This window comes from Micropterus dolomieu, linkage group LG19, assembly GCF_021292245.1.
Source record: "Micropterus dolomieu isolate WLL.071019.BEF.003 ecotype Adirondacks linkage group LG19, ASM2129224v1, whole genome shotgun sequence".
Classification (NCBI taxonomy): domain Eukaryota; kingdom Metazoa; phylum Chordata; class Actinopteri; order Centrarchiformes; family Centrarchidae; genus Micropterus; species Micropterus dolomieu.
This window is the reverse complement of record NC_060168.1, coordinates 29,928,090-29,945,228: the sequence shown is the minus strand read 5'-3', so window position 1 is coordinate 29,945,228 and position 17,139 is coordinate 29,928,090. Positions and strand designations below refer to the sequence as shown.

Below are 17,139 nucleotides of genomic sequence, written 5' to 3'. Positions count from 1 at the left end.
GGCCCCTTAGTGCCAATTGGGCATCGTTTAAATGCCACGGCCTACCTGAGCATTGTTTCTGACCATGTCCATCCCTTTATGGCCACCATGTACCCATCCTCTGATGGCTACTTCCAGCAGGATAATGCACCATGTCACAAAGCTCGAATCATTTCAAATTGGTTTCTTGAACATGACAATGAGTTCACTGTACTAAAATGGCCCCCACAGTCACCAGATCTCAACCCAATAGAGCATCTTTGGGATGCGGTGGAACGGGAGCTTCGTGCCCTGGATTTGCATCCCACAAATCTCCATCAACTGCAAGATGCTATCCTGTCAATATGGGCCAACATTTCTAAAGAATGCTTTCAGCACCTTGTTGAATCAATGCCACGTAGAATTAAGGCAGTTCTGAAGGCGAAAGGGGGTCAAACACAGTATTAGTATGGTGTTCCTAATAATCCTTTAGGTGAGTGTATAGTTACTCTAGATGGCATTGCATGCATTTGTTACTTCTAAGATGGATTATTATTATACAGTATATTATACATTAATAATTATTATTATTATAGCAGCATCCTTCTCCCATAGTTTGCGCTCTCTTGTCTTTCTGTGACTGTGATTACACACATACTACTCAGATGTATGTGAGAAATATGTGCACATATTCCTAACAACCATAGCTCGATGTGCAACAGGTAGACATATTAGAGGAATTTCATTTTTAGGCTACTCTCAAGTAACCCCTTGTGTAAATGAAAGGTGCCCCCCCCCCCAAAAAAAAAAAATAATAATAAAATAAAATCTGAAGCCTGCCTGAAGCTTGCAGTTCCTGGTTTAATTTAGACTTCATCTGTTGTCTTTTGGGGGTAATGTTAGTCTTATAAGTGACACCAGCAGTCTACCTGTTTTGATTTCATTACGAAGACGAGGAGACAGGGGGCGAAACCAATCAACACGATAAATCTATTTTTATATAATTTCAAGATGTGTCCTACTCACGCTTTTACCTGCAATTCATCACTTGGTAAATTAACGTTAGACATGCCAGTCGGAGGATTTTAAACCAACAGAACATCGTAAACAAACCGCCGTAGAGCAGGATGGAAAGCCGTGTTTGGTTTAAGGTAGGGGAATAATTCGGGCTGTCTGCTGCCTTGTTTTAAATAAACACATCAGAGAATGACAAAGAAATGAGATGAAACGTTTACCTTTTTTGTTACCGTCTTCTCATCGCGTATTTAATCCCGCTCTGGTGTCCTGAGCTCTGCGTTTCTGCCGCTGAACTCCCGTTCACCTGTTGTCAGTCAGCCGCCGGTCAAGTTCGCGACAAGAACAAACGAACACGACGTCCGGTCACTACTACAAAATAAAAGCCGAATGAAAGCGGCAATATCCGTGTGTTTTTCAGAGTAAATGCCGAACAACAAAAACACTGTTTATAAATGTAACAATAACGCCTCACCTGCAGAGGTGGAATGTAATTAACTAACTAACTACATTTAGTCAAATGCTGTACTTATCAGTACCAATTTAAGGTACTTTTTGAACTCTATTTATATATTTCCATTTAATGCAACATTATACTTCTACATCTCCGAGGGAACTAATATACGTTTTACTCCACTACATTTGTCTGACAGCTTTAGTTACTAATTTCTTTTCAGATAACAATTTTTTGTATCCTCCGTGTCCAGTGAAAACCATGTATATAGTGAATGCGAATTTAAAAGGGTTTCTTTATGAGTTGAGAAAACTCAGATTTCTAACCTCATCTAAAGACTTTATAGAGGTAGGCTGCATGATTCTCACAGGGCAACACCTCTCTCAACATGTTAGACTTTGTAGAATGTGATGCATTGCTGTAGATTAAACAATCCAAGAGTAAGCCACAGCACATCCAGAAAGTATTCACAGCACTTTACTTTTTCCACATTTTGTTATGTTACAGCCTTATTCCAAAATGGATGAAATTCATTATTTTCCTCACAATTCTACAAACAATACCTCCATAGTAATAATAATAATAATAATAATAATAATAATAATAATAATCTTTATTTATTTTCAAAAACAAGTTACAAAGTGCTTTAACAAGTGTAAAGACAGTAATACCCAAAAGACAATAATGTAAAAACAATACAAGATAAAAGCAAGAAAACATTGAAAAGACTAAAATACACGTTTAAGATAAATATAAAATAAGTAAAATAGAATAATATAAAAGGAATAAAGTAAAGTCAAATAAGATTGGGAAAGGCTCTCCTATAAAAGTATGTTTTAAGAAGGGACTTCACTGACTCAGCCGACCTGATTTCCTCGGGCAGGCTGTTCCAGAGCCTCGGGGCCCTGACAGCAAACGCTCTGTCCCCTTTAGTTTTCAGTCGAGACTCTGGAACAGACAACAGACCTCTGCCCGAGGATCTCAAGGTACGTGCTGGTGCATATGGGACTAAAAGTTCAGAAATATAACAAGGCGAGAGGCCATGAAGAGCTTTAAAAATAAAAAAGTCAATAATGACAATATGTTTGAAATATTTGCAAATTTATTAACAATAAAAAACGAAAAAAGCACATGTACATAAGTATGTACAGCCTTTGGTCAATACTTTGTTGAAGCACCTTCGGCACATCAACAGTTTCAAGTCTTTTTGAGTATCATGCTGGAAGCCTGGCACACCTATTTTGGGCAGTTTCCCCCATTCTTCTTTGCAGGACCTCTCAAGCGCCATCAGGATGGGGAGCAGCGGTGTACAGCCAGTTTCAGAGATGTTCAATCAGGTCTTTTTTGATCATATGTTGTGTTTTTTTGTGGTGAAATATTATAGGCTGCTTGTGTGAATAGTACCATATCGACAGAAAACACTGTAAGTAAAATGTCTGAATACTTCTTCCAGCACTGGAAACAGCCAAATTAAACAGATAAAGTAGATCAAATTAAGATTTAGATGTTCACTCCACGGCGCCAGGGGGCGACACTGCCGTTACCTCACGTAACTGCGTCAGAGGTGAAAGGTTATGAGTGTGACAGCGCCACATGCATGATGTTGTGTTGTTGATGCTGGATATTTAAAAGGTTATAACTTCACGGTGTTTCTTCTCGGTGAGTTTTAAGGTGGAACTGCGATTTATTTAAGTTCCCAAGCTTTCATTTTCTTTTTAGTTCATTGAATTATTGCAGCTAAACATCATGTCGTACCTTCTAGTTTAAAGGTAAGCTAGCACGTACAGTTCCATTTTCGGACATCCTGCAACTTTCCTTCTTGAGTTTGGTTCTTTAAACTGCTAACAAACTAGTTAATTAAACTGTCAGAGTACTTTTAAAACTACACCGTTATTGTTGGTTTATGTTACCTATCTAACTTCGGCAGATTTATGTACCCATGCCTTGTAATGAGCACTGAGAAAAGGCACATGAAGAAACAACAGTAAAGAGTTAAGAAAATAACTTACTAATTGAATATGAATAGTGTCAGTTCAAAATATGATGGTGAATCCGTTTTAATACATTTACTAGTTAAATTGGAGCCCTGTCATCCAAATTTTTGGGACAAAATGGGAAAGTGTTGGACATTGCTGTGTCCGATAATTAACGTAGTGGCTATGAGAGCAACCCCCGAGAGAAAACATACAGTCTCATTTTCATTTCTCGTAACATTGAAATTACAAATACATGAAACAGGGAAGCCGAATATCTTTTGCATTTATCAATCTGAAGTCAACAAGTGCTTGTTTACTTAAATTACTGAAACGATTAATGGTAGATTAATTTCTTTCAGACAGCAGCAGCCAAATACAGGCTGTGCAGGTGAGACATTAAGCCCCAAGTCTGACTATTAACTTTATATTAACAGGGCTGTGCCAAAGACCAGTGTCGTGTTATAGATTGTTGACTAAATATAATCTGTTTATTGCTAATGATATTATATTTGACTTGGCGCTTATAGAAGATATTTCATACGTTTCAAGGACAAACTGAAAGGCAACCTTTTTTATAGATGTGATTGGTGAAGCAGGTAGAGGCATTCACTGTTCATTTCAGACAGCTAAACACTAAACTGTAATTCCAAGAAAGGACAACATGGAAACCATCCCAGAAAGATTTCAGGTGTTTTTATCTAGGGAATGACATTGTACTGATATTTCACCCAGATATATAGGTCAGTGGTTTCAGTACTGAACGTGTTTAATTTTTGTTGTTTCAGGTGATTTTGCAGCCTTTGGGTTCAGACTCGGGCTCGTGTGTTTTCAGTCTGTCCTGAGGTAAAATGCGGAACTTGAAGCTGCTGAAGAGTCTACGCAGCTCAGAGCTGCATGGTCCAGGCTCCCCTCAGTGTTTCTCTGTGCGGGCTGACACCGGCTCACTGCTGGTCGCTTCGCACTACTCCATCACGGAGTATGACCCACGAACTGGCCAGGTGAGCTGGTGATGACATCCTATATTTGTGATGAGAGCAGATATTTTGCTGAGTTTTCGATGCTCGTGACTTTGCAGGCACACAAGTTCTGTTTACTCTTTAAAGCTTTGTCTTGTTTAAGATAGTAATGGGTTTCGAGATGCTTCCAAATTGGAATTTCAAACAAGTAATAACGGAAAGGTTCACCATTTCAGTGGAGGTGAAAGCTGGTTCACTCATCTTCAACTCTCCTCCATTCTGTCCTGCAGGTGGTCAGTGAGGCCTCATTGACAGCTGAGGGATTCCTCCCAGAGGATGGCAGCGGAAAGGTGGTTGGCCTGCAGGACCTGGCTGAACTCGAGTCAGCATGTTTGGCCACAGCTGGTGGCGATGTCGTCCTCTTCAACCTCAACACCTGCCAGGTTAGCGACTGGAAAGGTTCTTCAAAGAGTTGGCTTCAGGGTTGTGGTTAGAGTTAGTTTTAAGTTAAGGGGAGTATAAGGGGCAAGGGAATGCTTTATGTCGGTGAGGGTTCTCACAAAATATGTGTGATTGTTCCACAGTTAGAGTGTGTTGGCAGTGTGGACAGCGGCCTGACCTCGATGAGTTGGAGTCCAGATGAAGAGCTCGTCATTCTCACTACGGGTCAGTATGTAAAATGTGAATTCACTGTTTTTAAATCTTTTAAATCTTCCAACTGAAGTTAAATGCTTTGAATCGTCAGTCAGAGAAACCCCAGTGGGATGTCGGTCTCCTAAATGAATTATAGGATGATCTCTGCATCACTACACACAAAACAAAGCATCAAAGATATTAAGATACAAGTATATTCTTCTCAATTTATTTGTCTCTATAACGGTCACAGTATGGTCAAGAGCCACTGTATAACCTTATTCAGCGCTTAGTTAGTTAGATAATTATCAGTTAAAGACATTTAGCATTAATGCACATTAACAGTAATTATTTGTGCCGACAGGTCAGGAAACGATCATCATGATGACCAAAGAGTTTGAGCCGATTACTGAAATCGGAATCCACCAGGATGACTTTGGTGAAGGTACGGTGACTCCAAATGGACTCTGAATTCATGGAATTTAGAAAAAAAATTTAATGATTAATTTAATGTTTTGCAGGTAAGTTCATCACAGTGGGTTGGGGGAAGAAGGAAACTCAGTTCCATGGCTCAGAGGGAAAACAGGCAGCGCAAAGAAAGATCCAGGTCAGTGTTCAACTAGAAGAAACATCATGGCTTCAAAATGAACCAATGGGAGCAGTGAACCATACTACGGTTATATATAATATGTCTAAAATGAAAGAAACAATTTGCCTAATATGAAAATATTCTGAATGATGTTAATGTGCACCCACAGGAGGTGCAGCCGGCTGCAGCCTGGGATGACCGCAGGCCGCGGGTGACATGGCGAGGTGATGGTCAGCTGTTTGCCGTCAGTGCCATATGTCTTCAGACCGGAGCCAGGAAAGTCCGAGTCTGGAACAGAGAGGGCGTCCTGCAGGCCACAAGCGAGCCCATCAACGGCCTGGAGCAGGCGCTCTGCTGGAAGTAAGAACGCTGCCAAAGCTATGTTTGTTTGGTTCATTAAATGAATTTAGTCAAGTTTAGGTGTTGCTCTTTTCCATGTGGAGAAGTGTTAGATGTGTGAAAGACTCTGGTGTCTGTCCAGGATAAATAATACTTAACATTTAAAAAGAACAAATGCAGCATTAGGAGTTGCCTGGGTGCTGATGTGAAATTACCTCTTTGGACTGTTGGAACTTATGTTCAATCCTGTCCTGGTTTTCAGACCCTCAGGCAGCCTGATAGCGAGCACTCAGCGTCATCCCAACAAACACAGTGTGGTTTTCATGGAGAAGAACGGACTGCTACATGGAGACTTCACCCTCCCGTTTAGTAAAGACCAGGCCAAGGTACGCTCAGCTGATTCAAATACGATTTAAAAAAAAAAAAATTAACTTTAGATAGTGATACGTCTTTCTAAGCCAATATTAAAACACTAATTGATGCGAGTGTGTTTCAGGTGAATGATTTGCTGTGGAACAGTGACTCCACTGTTTTAGCTGTTTGGTTGGAGGACATGACGGCTGGAGAAGACAAACAAGTCAACACTTACAGTAAGCTCAGCCAAAGTTTCAACCCTCCTTCAGGCCAATCAATGTAACGTTGAACATGTTGGACCCCATCAGTGACATAAATCATTGCCTGAGAGTCAAAATCCATTCACACGAGATATTTTGCAAGTCAAACAGAATTGGATAAATCTGTACCAATCCATCATTCCTCCTTTGGTGGTTTACATGAACTTCAGTAATGTGACTTTGGACTTTATTCTTTATGAATAGTATTTGAGATGTTTCCATGCTTGCCTGCAGAAATTTGCTGTTTATTGTTATCAAATAAAGCAGAGCCTGATTAATATCTAAATCTAAATTACAAGTTTCAACCCATTATCTTTGCAAAAAGGTTGTGTCTGAACTGATCGTTCTGCATTTTTTGCCACAATAATTGTTTTACTTTGGTAATGAATTTAGAATATTTGGTCCTTGAAGATGATAAAATTGATCAGTCTGCGGTTTCTAGTCTCACTTGTTATGCATGGCTAGAAGAGACCCTATCTGGAATGAATGAATGCATGAATAAATTGAAAGTACATGAACGATCCACCTTAATTTTGCTCATCCTCCCTCTGCAGTCCAGTTGTGGGTGGTGGGGAACTATCACTGGTATCTGAAGCAGAGCCTGGACTTTGGCAGAGACTCTCAGAAGGCTCCAGTCTGTGTCTGCTGGGACCCCGAGCACCCACTAAGGCTCCACGTGGTGACCCGCAGCTGGACCAGCATCACCTATGACTGGGGCTGGACAACTGAGAGGAGCCCCGGGCTGGACGCCACCGACAACGCCAACGTGGCTGTGATTGATGGAGGTGAGGGCCAATGAGATGAGAGGACATGTAACTAGATATAACTATGTAGGACGATTCCAACATCATTTTAATATTTATTTAAAACCCCTCAGATAAAATCCTGGTGACATCCTTCAGGCAGTGTGTGGTTCCTCCTCCCATGTGTTCATTTGAGCTTCAGCTGACCTCACCGGTCAACCAGGTGACCTTCCTCTGCCAACCTCAGAGGACCAATCAGCTGGCAGCGTTGACTTCTGACGGACAGATCTCCGTCTACGGCCAAGGTGGGGTAAACAATGGTTTCCATTAAGATGGTAATCATCAGAATGAATGTGAGTTAAATGATGTTTGTTGAATGTTTTTGAATCCTTCACCTGATGAAATGAGAATATGGGTGGGGAGAACCAAATCCAGACTTATATGAAAGACCCTCAACACCCAAAGGATCTTGGTTAGAAAGACGGAACGAAATGAATTCTTGTTCACATTTTGCATTGTTTCTTTTTTAATTGACATAAACACTGATGTGTATATATATTTGTTATGGGTCTAAATATTATTTGGATCTGATTGATTATATTATTTGTCCAGATTTAGGAGAACAGGCTGACAAAACAGCAAATGGGTTCCGGACGGTGTCTCGTCCCCTGGTCCTCCAGAAAACCTTCAGGTGACACAACATCCTGCAGTGCCCCTGATGCACACTTCTGACCCTTGCAGCTAATTTACTGTCTGAACTTGACCTGATTGAAGCCCGTTGTTTTTTTTTCATGGCATCCTAGTGTTTCTCCAATGTTCCCTCAGTGGTTTTCGCCTCTCATTTTCCTGCTGTCTTCCTGCAGAGTGATGGTTCTCCAGGAAGAGGCTCTGGCCCTGCGGCAGCTGCTGTGGCTGGAGGACGAGCTGTTTTTGGGTGTGCGCTCCGGTGTTCTGCCAACCTCCTCTACCCTGTTGATGCTCCGCCCTGCTGATGCTGATGACACACTCACTGTTAGGTCAGCAGGGCTAAACTGTAAACACTGCAGTGGCAGCAGCAGTCTCCTTTAGCCTAGTCATTGTCCTGTTAAGCTTACAAATGAACTGAATTGCATTGAATCCATTAAAGTGAATTGTTCCACAGCCATGTTGTATTTTAAGACTCGGCTTTTTTATGTTTCAGGTCTGAGATAGAAGTGGAAGGTGTTGTCATCAATATGGTTCACTGCTCCCAGACTGGCACTGTGGCTCTACAGCTGGAGGATGGACAGATCAAGAAGCTGCTCTGGGGTCAGTCACCAACACGTTTCTTCTTTAAGTGATGTTTTCTTGGAAATATATTAATTCAAATGTATAAAATGATTATCATTCCATTTTTTTAAAGTAAATTTTTTCAAACCAATATTGATGCTTGCTTTCATTATCGAGAAAAATGTCACCTAGGAGCATTTAAAATGCATTAATTTGCAGAAAAAAAAAATAATTTCTGTTTAGATTGTTCAGAGCCGTCAGTGGAGGATTGGCGTGACTCCAGTGGATGTAGCGTCAACTTCCCTGTTCCCTGCGTTCAGACGGCCCTCTGCACCATCAGCGGCGAGGTAGAAACACACACATCCATATTTAAATCACTAATTATAAGCAAGTTCTTGTGTAAATCCATATGTTTCTTTTTGCTTTGCCTTTATGCATTCAGGAATATCTACTCGGCCTGACAGACAGATCCCACCTGTATGCTGGTGACACAGAGGTATGCTCAACTTTCTATAACCAGCTCTCTCAAGATATTTATTGAGATATATTTATTATATTTAGTTATAATTTATGTCTACTTCTTTCTCAGCTGGCCTCCAATATTTCCTCCTTTGCCGTTTGCAACGACTTCCTCATCATCAGCACACACTCCCACACCTGCCGCTGCCTCCAACTGAGCACGCTCAGTGCCAAAGGTAGGATGACACACACACAAAGAAAAGACCTGAATGTGCATCTGTTCAGGTCAAAATGCATTTAAATACACGGTCTGTTACATACAACAATGCAATATTTGTAATTGGCCGATACACAAAGATTCAAAGTTTGTTATTCAGTTCAGATTGAATATAGTTTGGTATTTTTAATCAACATAAATAAAAGTATGGGAATTATTTGTTAAAACATTTTAATTTTAAGTAATAACAAATGCCCAATAATTATGTTCAGTTACGTTTGTTTTAGGGTCAGAGTCATCCATCTGTCTGTACACTGGAGGTCATTATCCATGTATATAAAATATCTTTTTGCTTTGAACTTTGACCTGGAGTGTCAGGGCGGGCAATTTATTTCAGAGGCAGTTTTTGTTATAATTGTGAAATTATATCCCGACAGCAATCAATAAATCAAATTATTTGACACAAAATTTAAAAAGACATCAGGTATTTGCCCTAGCTTGAAGTACTATGTTTTTTGGAAGCTGCTAACATTACCTTTACTAACATTAAAGTTAATGTTAGAAAATACTTTCTTCTACTCTGACTAGCTGCTCCTATAGGTACCTGTGCTGTCTTCTTTTGTCCTCCTGAAATGAGTTGTAAAGTTGGCGACTGGTTTATGTTTTATGGTGCAGCTGAGTTGAATGACCTTTGACCCCGCAGGGCTGCAGGCGGCCTTGGCCTCAGATGGAGTTCAGAATGACGAGACACTGCGGCGGGTGGAGAGGGGATCCAGGATCGTCACGGTGGTCCCACAAGACACCAGAGTGATTCTACAGGTCGTTTTAACACACACAAACAGAAACATGTTGCTACCTTTTACTGTTTCCGCTGTAAACACCACAGCAGCGCTGAAAATTTGATGTTTAAACATGTTTTATTATTGTGACGTATAGTGAATCTAGAGGTATGCATTCTGATTTTTGGGGGGGGGTTTGTATGTGTCTAGATGCCTCGTGGGAACCTGGAGACCGTGCATCATCGAGCGCTGGTGTTGGCTCAGCTCAGGAAGTGGTTGGACAGGTGAGTTTGATTATTTTCCATAAGTCATTTGTCCTCCCAGACCTTAACTGCACCCAACGCACCTTTTATCTTTATATAGTTGTTTTTTAACCAAACTTTTTAATACTTGAACATAATTTTCTTGACGTTATGTAAAAGTGTCAATTTGTATCCTGATACTGTAAAATCGTCAAAGTCAAACATGTTGTTTTGTTTGTTTCAGTTTGAAGTTCAGAGATGCCTTTGAGTGTATGAAGAAGCTGAGGATCAACCTGAACTTAATTTATGACCACAACCCAAAGGTACATAAAAGGTTTAACATGTAGTCTCGTGACATATTTTATTTTGTTCAGTTTCATTAACAAGAGAAGCTGTAAAAGTGGGGCCAAACAAAAACAGAACACCCTATAAATGTGATTATCTTCTAAAAGATGAAGAAGGTGAAGGAATTAGGAGTGTTCAGATTTCATGCAGTAAAAGTGTGTGTCAATACACATTATTCAGTATTGACTGTTTCCGTCTCTGACCTTGAGAGAGCATAGCATAAAACCAAACACTTGACACCATGTGCTTTTCTGAATAGTCGTGTTTCAGTGTCCATTTCTTCCGGCAGGCTTTCCTGGAGAACATGGAGACCTTCATCACACAACTCGACTCCATCAACCACATTAACCTCTTCCTCACTGAGCTCAAGTAAGACTTCAGATCTGCGGCTGCTTCAGTTGAGAAGAAAAACAACTCTTGTTTTAACAGGTATTTTACTACTAACATAATGTAAATCTTTTTTTTTACCCAGGGAGGAGGATACGACTAGCACCATGTACCCCCGTCCTGAGAGCAGCCCGGTACAGACCCATCCTGTTTCTGGAAAGAAGAAGGTGGATATAGTTTGTGATGCTTTACGGACTGCCATGGAGTCAATGGGTCCAAACAAGTTAGTGATACTGAAATCTATTTATAAATATCTACTTACAATCTTAAATGTTAGTAAATGTAAATGCTCCGTACTTGTATAGCGCCTTTCTAGTCTTTTACACTACATCTGCATTCACCAGTCACACACATTCATACACTGAGCCTAAGTGCTCAAACGGAAACTAACATTCACACTCATTCATACACTGGCGGAATAGCCGCCAACCCAATTCGGGGTTCAGTATCTTGCCCAAGGACACTTCGACACGCAACTAGGGGGAGCCAGGGATTGAACCGCCAACCTTCCGATTAACGGCCAACCCGCTCTACCTCCTGAAGCCGCCCCGGTCAAGATAAACATAATCTAAAAACTGGAGTAAGCGATTCTGGAGAAATCCAACACTGACTTAAATAAAATGGTATAGAGCAAACAACAACACAACAAGTAATGTAATTAACGTTAGCTAAGTTGTGGGCTAGCATAATGCCATTACATTTTCTGCTGCAGAGCTAACATGAAGCTGAGATGATCCCTGAGCCAGAACACCTGCTCCAAACAGGAATACTCACAACACTCCTGCTACTATAGCTATCATCAGAACAACCGCATGTCTTGGCAAACTAGAAAGTAAGCTGAATGTCCGTGAGCAAGTCATTTAACATTACCTCACACACAAATCATGGCTGGATCAGCTAGAATAGTGTTGTGTGGTGTGGTGCGGCCCACTTTGTTCAGTTACCATGCTGCTGTGTGCAAACACCGATGCTGTGCCGAGTTCTGCATGCTCGCCGAGAATCGAACGCACCTCCAAGTACTGTTTAAAAACGATATAATAATCTTTTCCCATCAAAGGTGATAAATGATTTGAAGTATATATTTTATGAATGTTTAGTGCCATCAATATTTTATTACACTTAGTTGAAGTAGAATTCCTTGAGATTCAGCAAAAAATATGCAGTGATAACTTCATTTGAACGATGTGCACAGCAAAGTGTCTGAAACGGACCTTAGAAGTTCAGTGTGTAAGTTTTAGTGGCATCTAGTGGTGAGGGTTGTGAATTGCAACAAGTGGTTCAGAACCAGCCACAGTGAGGAAGAAATGCAAAAATGTTCCAAACATTGGCTTTTGGCACAGTTGCACCTTCATTTTTGAGTGTTAATTTTCAACTATTTGATCTATACAGAGGCTTTGATTAATTTTTGCGGCTTCAACCTGCTTCAAGAAAAAGTATTTGGTAGTTTTTTTGACAATATGGTCTTGTCCTACTAAGCCTTAATAGGCTCTCCCTCAATTTGTTGACTTGACTTAAAACAGGTCTGCAGTGATTCGGCTGCACACGTGGTGTCAGTTTAACATTAGATATTGCAGTTGTGTGATATAAAATGGTTCATGTTGTCAACCATCCAGGTTTTTTCTGTCCATACTGACGGCTCATGTGAAGAAGACAGTTCCAGAGCTGGAGATCGCTCTGCAGAAAGTCCACGAGCTTCGAGGTGAGCACACAGATGACCTGCAGGAGTTTGTGATAAAGCTAAGCTAAAATGTTTTTCATTCAGTTACACACACACACACACACACACACACACACACACGGGGGCAGGTATTGGGAGCAGATACTTTTTTGGTTTGTCATAGTGTGCTGTGTTTGTGTCCAGTGAACCCTCCTGAAGCGCCCGGTGCTGTAAGGGCTGAAGAGGCCTTAAAGTACCTTCTCTTTCTCGTCAATGTCAACGACCTCTACGAACACTCTCTGGGCACGTACGACTTCGACCTTGTGCTCATGGTGGCTGAGAAATCCCAGAAGGTACAAGACGGCAGAGGAAGAGGAAACATCTTCTTTTACTTGACTTACCAAATTAAGTGCTTTGCAGCAAAAAAAAATGGAAATCCAAATTACCATGACATTGTATATCAAACACAATCAGTTATGGTAATGAGGTTATCAAGTAATACATGATATTTACGACCTCTCTGTCTTAAAGCAATAAGAAGTTTTCAAGAAAACATTTAGTCATGAATATGCAGATGTATGCACCATAACAGAGTCAAAATTAAACGAGGCATTTAAGCTGCCAAATATCAAATTAATTAAGTTAAGTAGTGTAGTTAAGTTACACCGCAAGGCACTGCAAAATCTAATTAAATAATCAGCTCTGAAAGGAGAAGGAGATTTCTGTAGTGTATTAGTTTTGAGTTTTTTCTATTTGCTTAGTGGGAAATCTTGTGTGAAATGAAGCCATGAAGTAAACTGATGGATTAATTAATCCAGAAAAAATGGTGTATACATAAGAATCAGTGCACCATAAAATGCTAAATATATGATATGAAGAGGAAAAAAACACATTATTAGCTTGAATGAACCACAAGTTGTGTTTGGTTTACTTTTTTCATATCCAGAGTTTTTAGATAGATTTCCAACAGTCAAGACACCCAAAATGCAAATTACACTCATTATATAATTAAGCTGTGATTGGTGGGTGAAATTGTCAGTATGTATCAGTTTGCTTTTGTCCACAATCCCTGCAGGACCCCAAAGAATACCTTCCCTTCTTAAACATGCTGAAGAGCCTGGAGCCAAACTATCAGCGCTACACCATCGACAAACACCTGAAACGCTACAGGAAGGCCCTGCATCACCTCAGCAAGTGTGGTCAGTCTGAATGTTTCAGTGTCAGCTTAGCCCCTTTTACTGCTGTTCCTTTTATGTCAAGAAGCCACTGTTTGCTGTGAGATTCTCTAATTTGTGGCCATGCAAATGTCCAGAAAAATCTGCTCTATCCCCATCCTTTGATGACAGCTTTCACAGAATGGATCTATCAAATTGTGCTATTTAAAGATGTACCTCAAGAATATTGGCATATGAATTCCTTTTATTGGAAAGTTGTTATCCTGTGTATATGTTTTATGAAAGAAGATATTCCCACACTGAACAGAGATGTTTTTCTTCACTGAAATGCACTCTATTAATGACCAACCATTAATCAGTCCTTTGATCTGTCAAGTTATGTCTGTTGATCTAAATAAAAGTAGAATAGCAGGCTGTAAATGATATGCTAATGTTGAGTAAATTCTTAGCTGAATAAATGTTGACTGTGACCTAGTCTCTGTCTGATTTGTTCAGGAGAGGAACATTTCCCTGAGGCTTTGCAGCTTGTGAAGGAGCAGAAACTCTACAGTGAAGCTCTGCGGCTGTACACAGCAGACAGTCCTCATTACAAGGTACAAACACAGCTGAGGACATTTTTCACCCTGAAGTTACTGGGTGGCTAACTGGTGGTCAGACTATTTGAATGCTACAGTATATGTTTACTCTGTTTAATCACTTTAGGCTTCAACTTGTGATGGGCATGTCATTTTTTAATAGTGTAATTATTTAATTGATTAAAATGTATTTTTGAAATCACATTTATTTTGCTACATTTGGCAACACCAGTTATGTATCTACAGTATGGTTGGTTGTGTAGGTGTATAATAGTTTAGGTGGTTAAATACACTTTCTTTTTCTAGTTTTCAGATAACTGAATTTTTTAGGATTATCCTAAACATGGATTTAAACAATGCTTGATTTAAAATACTTGTTTTATGAGGAAGGAAATACACTCGACTCAAATGCGTTTTTTGGAGAGTAACACTGAACTTTGACCTCTGACCTCTAGGCTCTAAGCTGTGCTTACGCCCAGCACCTAGTGGAGCAGCAACAGGCAGAGCCAGCCGGCCTGTTGCTATGGCGATGCGGAGAGCCAGTCCGTGCCCTGCAGGCATTCGCCAGCAGCTCCAGCTGGAGAAACGCCATCTGTGTGGCACAGCAAATCCCTCTACCACCAGACCAGTTAGCTCTGCTGGCAAGAGACCTGGCAGGTAACCACAACAACAGGTAGATAGACTGAACCATGGAAATGCAGGTTGACAGTCAGACAGACAGGTAGCCAGTTAGCTGGTTGTACTATTCAATTAGGGTGTAATTGCATGTTCATCCTATAACTTGTTTTTCCTTCCTTTTATAGAGAAGCTGACTGAACAGCGACGGTACTCAGAAGCTGCTCTGCTGTTGGACCAGTACGCCAAAGTAAGACCCTGTGCAGGAGGAAGCTGCTGGACAAAATGGTTTCTTATGAAGCATTAATAAATTAAGAATCACCCCGCAGAAACAGACAACTTCTGGTCTATTACTGCTGCTGCTTGTTGAGGCTGAAAGCTCTGCATTTCTTTGTTTCCTATAGGACTGTGAGGAGGCCATCTTGGCTCTCATCAATGGTTCAGTCTGGGAGGAGGCGCTGCGGTTGGTCAGTAAAAAAAAGTTACTACTTTTTTTTAATTCATTTTTGGCATTACTGTTTTGTAAAATGTGAAAAGCATATAACATTAAGTTGAAGCACAATGTAAAGCACGTGGGTATGAAGTGAAAAATACTTAATCTGCGGCACAGACTTTTCATATGGTCAGCTCTTATATGACTTACTTGGGGCTTATGAGAGATATCTGTCTGCTACAGATTTACATGCACAACAGACAGGACATCACTGAAACCAACCTCAAACCAGCTCTGTTGGAAGGTAAAGATAATTCTTACCGGCCAGTTGTTCTTCTACTGTTTATTCTTAAACAGACCAGAAATAACAGAAAACTTAAACAGAGACACAAAATCTTGTGCAGTTATGATGTTGTCTTGTGTCAGCTGTCAGCACCCAGACTGCCTTCCTGGAGGCTCAAGTAGCGACGTTCACTCGGCACAGGACTCGACTGGCTGTAGTTCGTGAGCAGAAAGAGAAGGCCAGACTGGACATGCTGGGTGAGAATAAGTCAGAATTTACAGGACATACAGTATCTGAGCAAACATCTCCTGTCTCCTAACGTCATACTCAGCTCACTCTCACTAGGAAAGACTTACATTAGTGATTACTTTTTTTTTGGTTTCTTTGGGGGTTTTTTTACAGTGAAAAGGGTCAAAATGTTCAGTCTGACCATCTGTATGCTCAGTATGTTTCAGTCATTTTACTACCACGATATGGCTGAATGCACTTTGTGGAATTGTAGCTCTCATTTTTTGTAAGCAACCACTTTATTAAAATAATAATAATAATCATCATCTTTATTTATTTTCAAAAACAAGTTACAAAGTGCTTTAACAAGTGTAAAGACAATAATACCCAAAAGACAATAATACAAAAACAAAACAAGATAAGAGCAAGAAAACATTGAAAAGACTAAAATACACATTTAAGATAAATATAAAATTAGTAAAATAAAATAAAAGGGATAAAATAAAGTCAAATAAGATCGGGAAAGGCTCTCCTATAAAAGTATGTTTAAAGATGGGACTTAAAAGACTTCACTGACTCAGCCGACCTGATTTCCTCGGGCAGGCTGTTCCAGAGCCTCGGGGCCCTGACAGCAAACGCTCTGTCCCCTTTAGTTTTCAGTCGAGACTCTGGAACAGACAACAGACCTCTGTCCGAGGATCTCAAGGTACGTGCTGGTGCGTATGAGACTAAAAGGTCAGAAATATAACAAGGCGAGAGGCCATGAAGAGCTTTAAAAGTGATCAATAGAATTTTAAAGTCAATTCTAAAACATACTGGGAGCCAGTGTAATGAAGCTAAAATAGGAGTAATGTGGTCATATTTCTTTGTTCTGGTTAAAAGCCTGGCAGCTGAGTTCTGGACAGTCTGGAGTCGATCAATAGATTTTTGGGTTAAACAGGTGAAAAGGCTGTTGCAATAATCCAGGCGTGATGAGATGAAGGCGTGTAAAATGGTCTCTGTGTCCTTAAAAGTTAACATAGATCGAATTTTTGCTATATTTAAGTTGATAAAAACATGATTGAACAAGCTTTGTGGTGTGCTGCTCGACATTTAAATTACTATCAAACCAAACACCAAGGTTCTTTGCCACAGGCTTAATGTGATTTACTAGGGAACCAGCAGATGGCAGTATTTGATTTGCCATCTGCTGGGACCCAATGACCAGGATTTCTGTTTTG

General features: G+C 40.3%; 2 protein-coding genes across 6 annotated transcripts in view; one reads left to right on the top strand and one right to left on the bottom strand.

Moving 5' to 3' along the window:
- Positions 1-1,333, bottom strand: part of arhgef37 (Rho guanine nucleotide exchange factor (GEF) 37) — a 30,759-nt gene extending 29,426 nt beyond the window's left edge. For 2 of the 4 annotated variants that reach the window (XM_046031269.1, XM_046031271.1), the window contains exon 1: positions 1,194-1,333. The gene's annotated coding sequence lies outside the window, so the exon portion shown is untranslated. The remainder of the gene's footprint in view (positions 1-1,193) is intronic. The other 2 variants (XM_046031270.1, XM_046031272.1) reach the window with 2 other exon arrangements.
- A 1,621-nt stretch (positions 1,334-2,954) lies between these two features.
- Positions 2,955-17,139, top strand: part of elp1 (elongator acetyltransferase complex subunit 1) — a 16,438-nt gene continuing 2,253 nt past the window's right edge. Inside the window, exons 1-31 of one of the 2 annotated variants that reach the window (XM_046030154.1) lie at positions 2,955-3,085; positions 4,188-4,400; positions 4,649-4,801; positions 4,943-5,024; positions 5,356-5,436; positions 5,513-5,598; positions 5,750-5,940; positions 6,182-6,305; positions 6,416-6,509; positions 7,088-7,318; positions 7,411-7,581; positions 7,889-7,967; positions 8,140-8,292; positions 8,457-8,563; positions 8,768-8,871; positions 8,967-9,020; positions 9,114-9,219; positions 9,904-10,019; positions 10,190-10,263; positions 10,466-10,544; positions 10,856-10,935; positions 11,039-11,176; positions 12,567-12,652; positions 12,815-12,963; positions 13,686-13,809; positions 14,281-14,378; positions 14,816-15,017; positions 15,164-15,225; positions 15,380-15,442; positions 15,652-15,712; positions 15,835-15,948. In XM_046030154.1, coding sequence (XP_045886110.1) covers positions 4,251-4,400; positions 4,649-4,801; positions 4,943-5,024; positions 5,356-5,436; positions 5,513-5,598; positions 5,750-5,940; positions 6,182-6,305; positions 6,416-6,509; positions 7,088-7,318; positions 7,411-7,581; positions 7,889-7,967; positions 8,140-8,292; positions 8,457-8,563; positions 8,768-8,871; positions 8,967-9,020; positions 9,114-9,219; positions 9,904-10,019; positions 10,190-10,263; positions 10,466-10,544; positions 10,856-10,935; positions 11,039-11,176; positions 12,567-12,652; positions 12,815-12,963; positions 13,686-13,809; positions 14,281-14,378; positions 14,816-15,017; positions 15,164-15,225; positions 15,380-15,442; positions 15,652-15,712; positions 15,835-15,948 — 3,412 coding nt within the window. In that variant the 5' untranslated portion in view covers positions 2,955-3,085; positions 4,188-4,250. The other variant, XM_046030155.1, reaches the window with a different exon arrangement.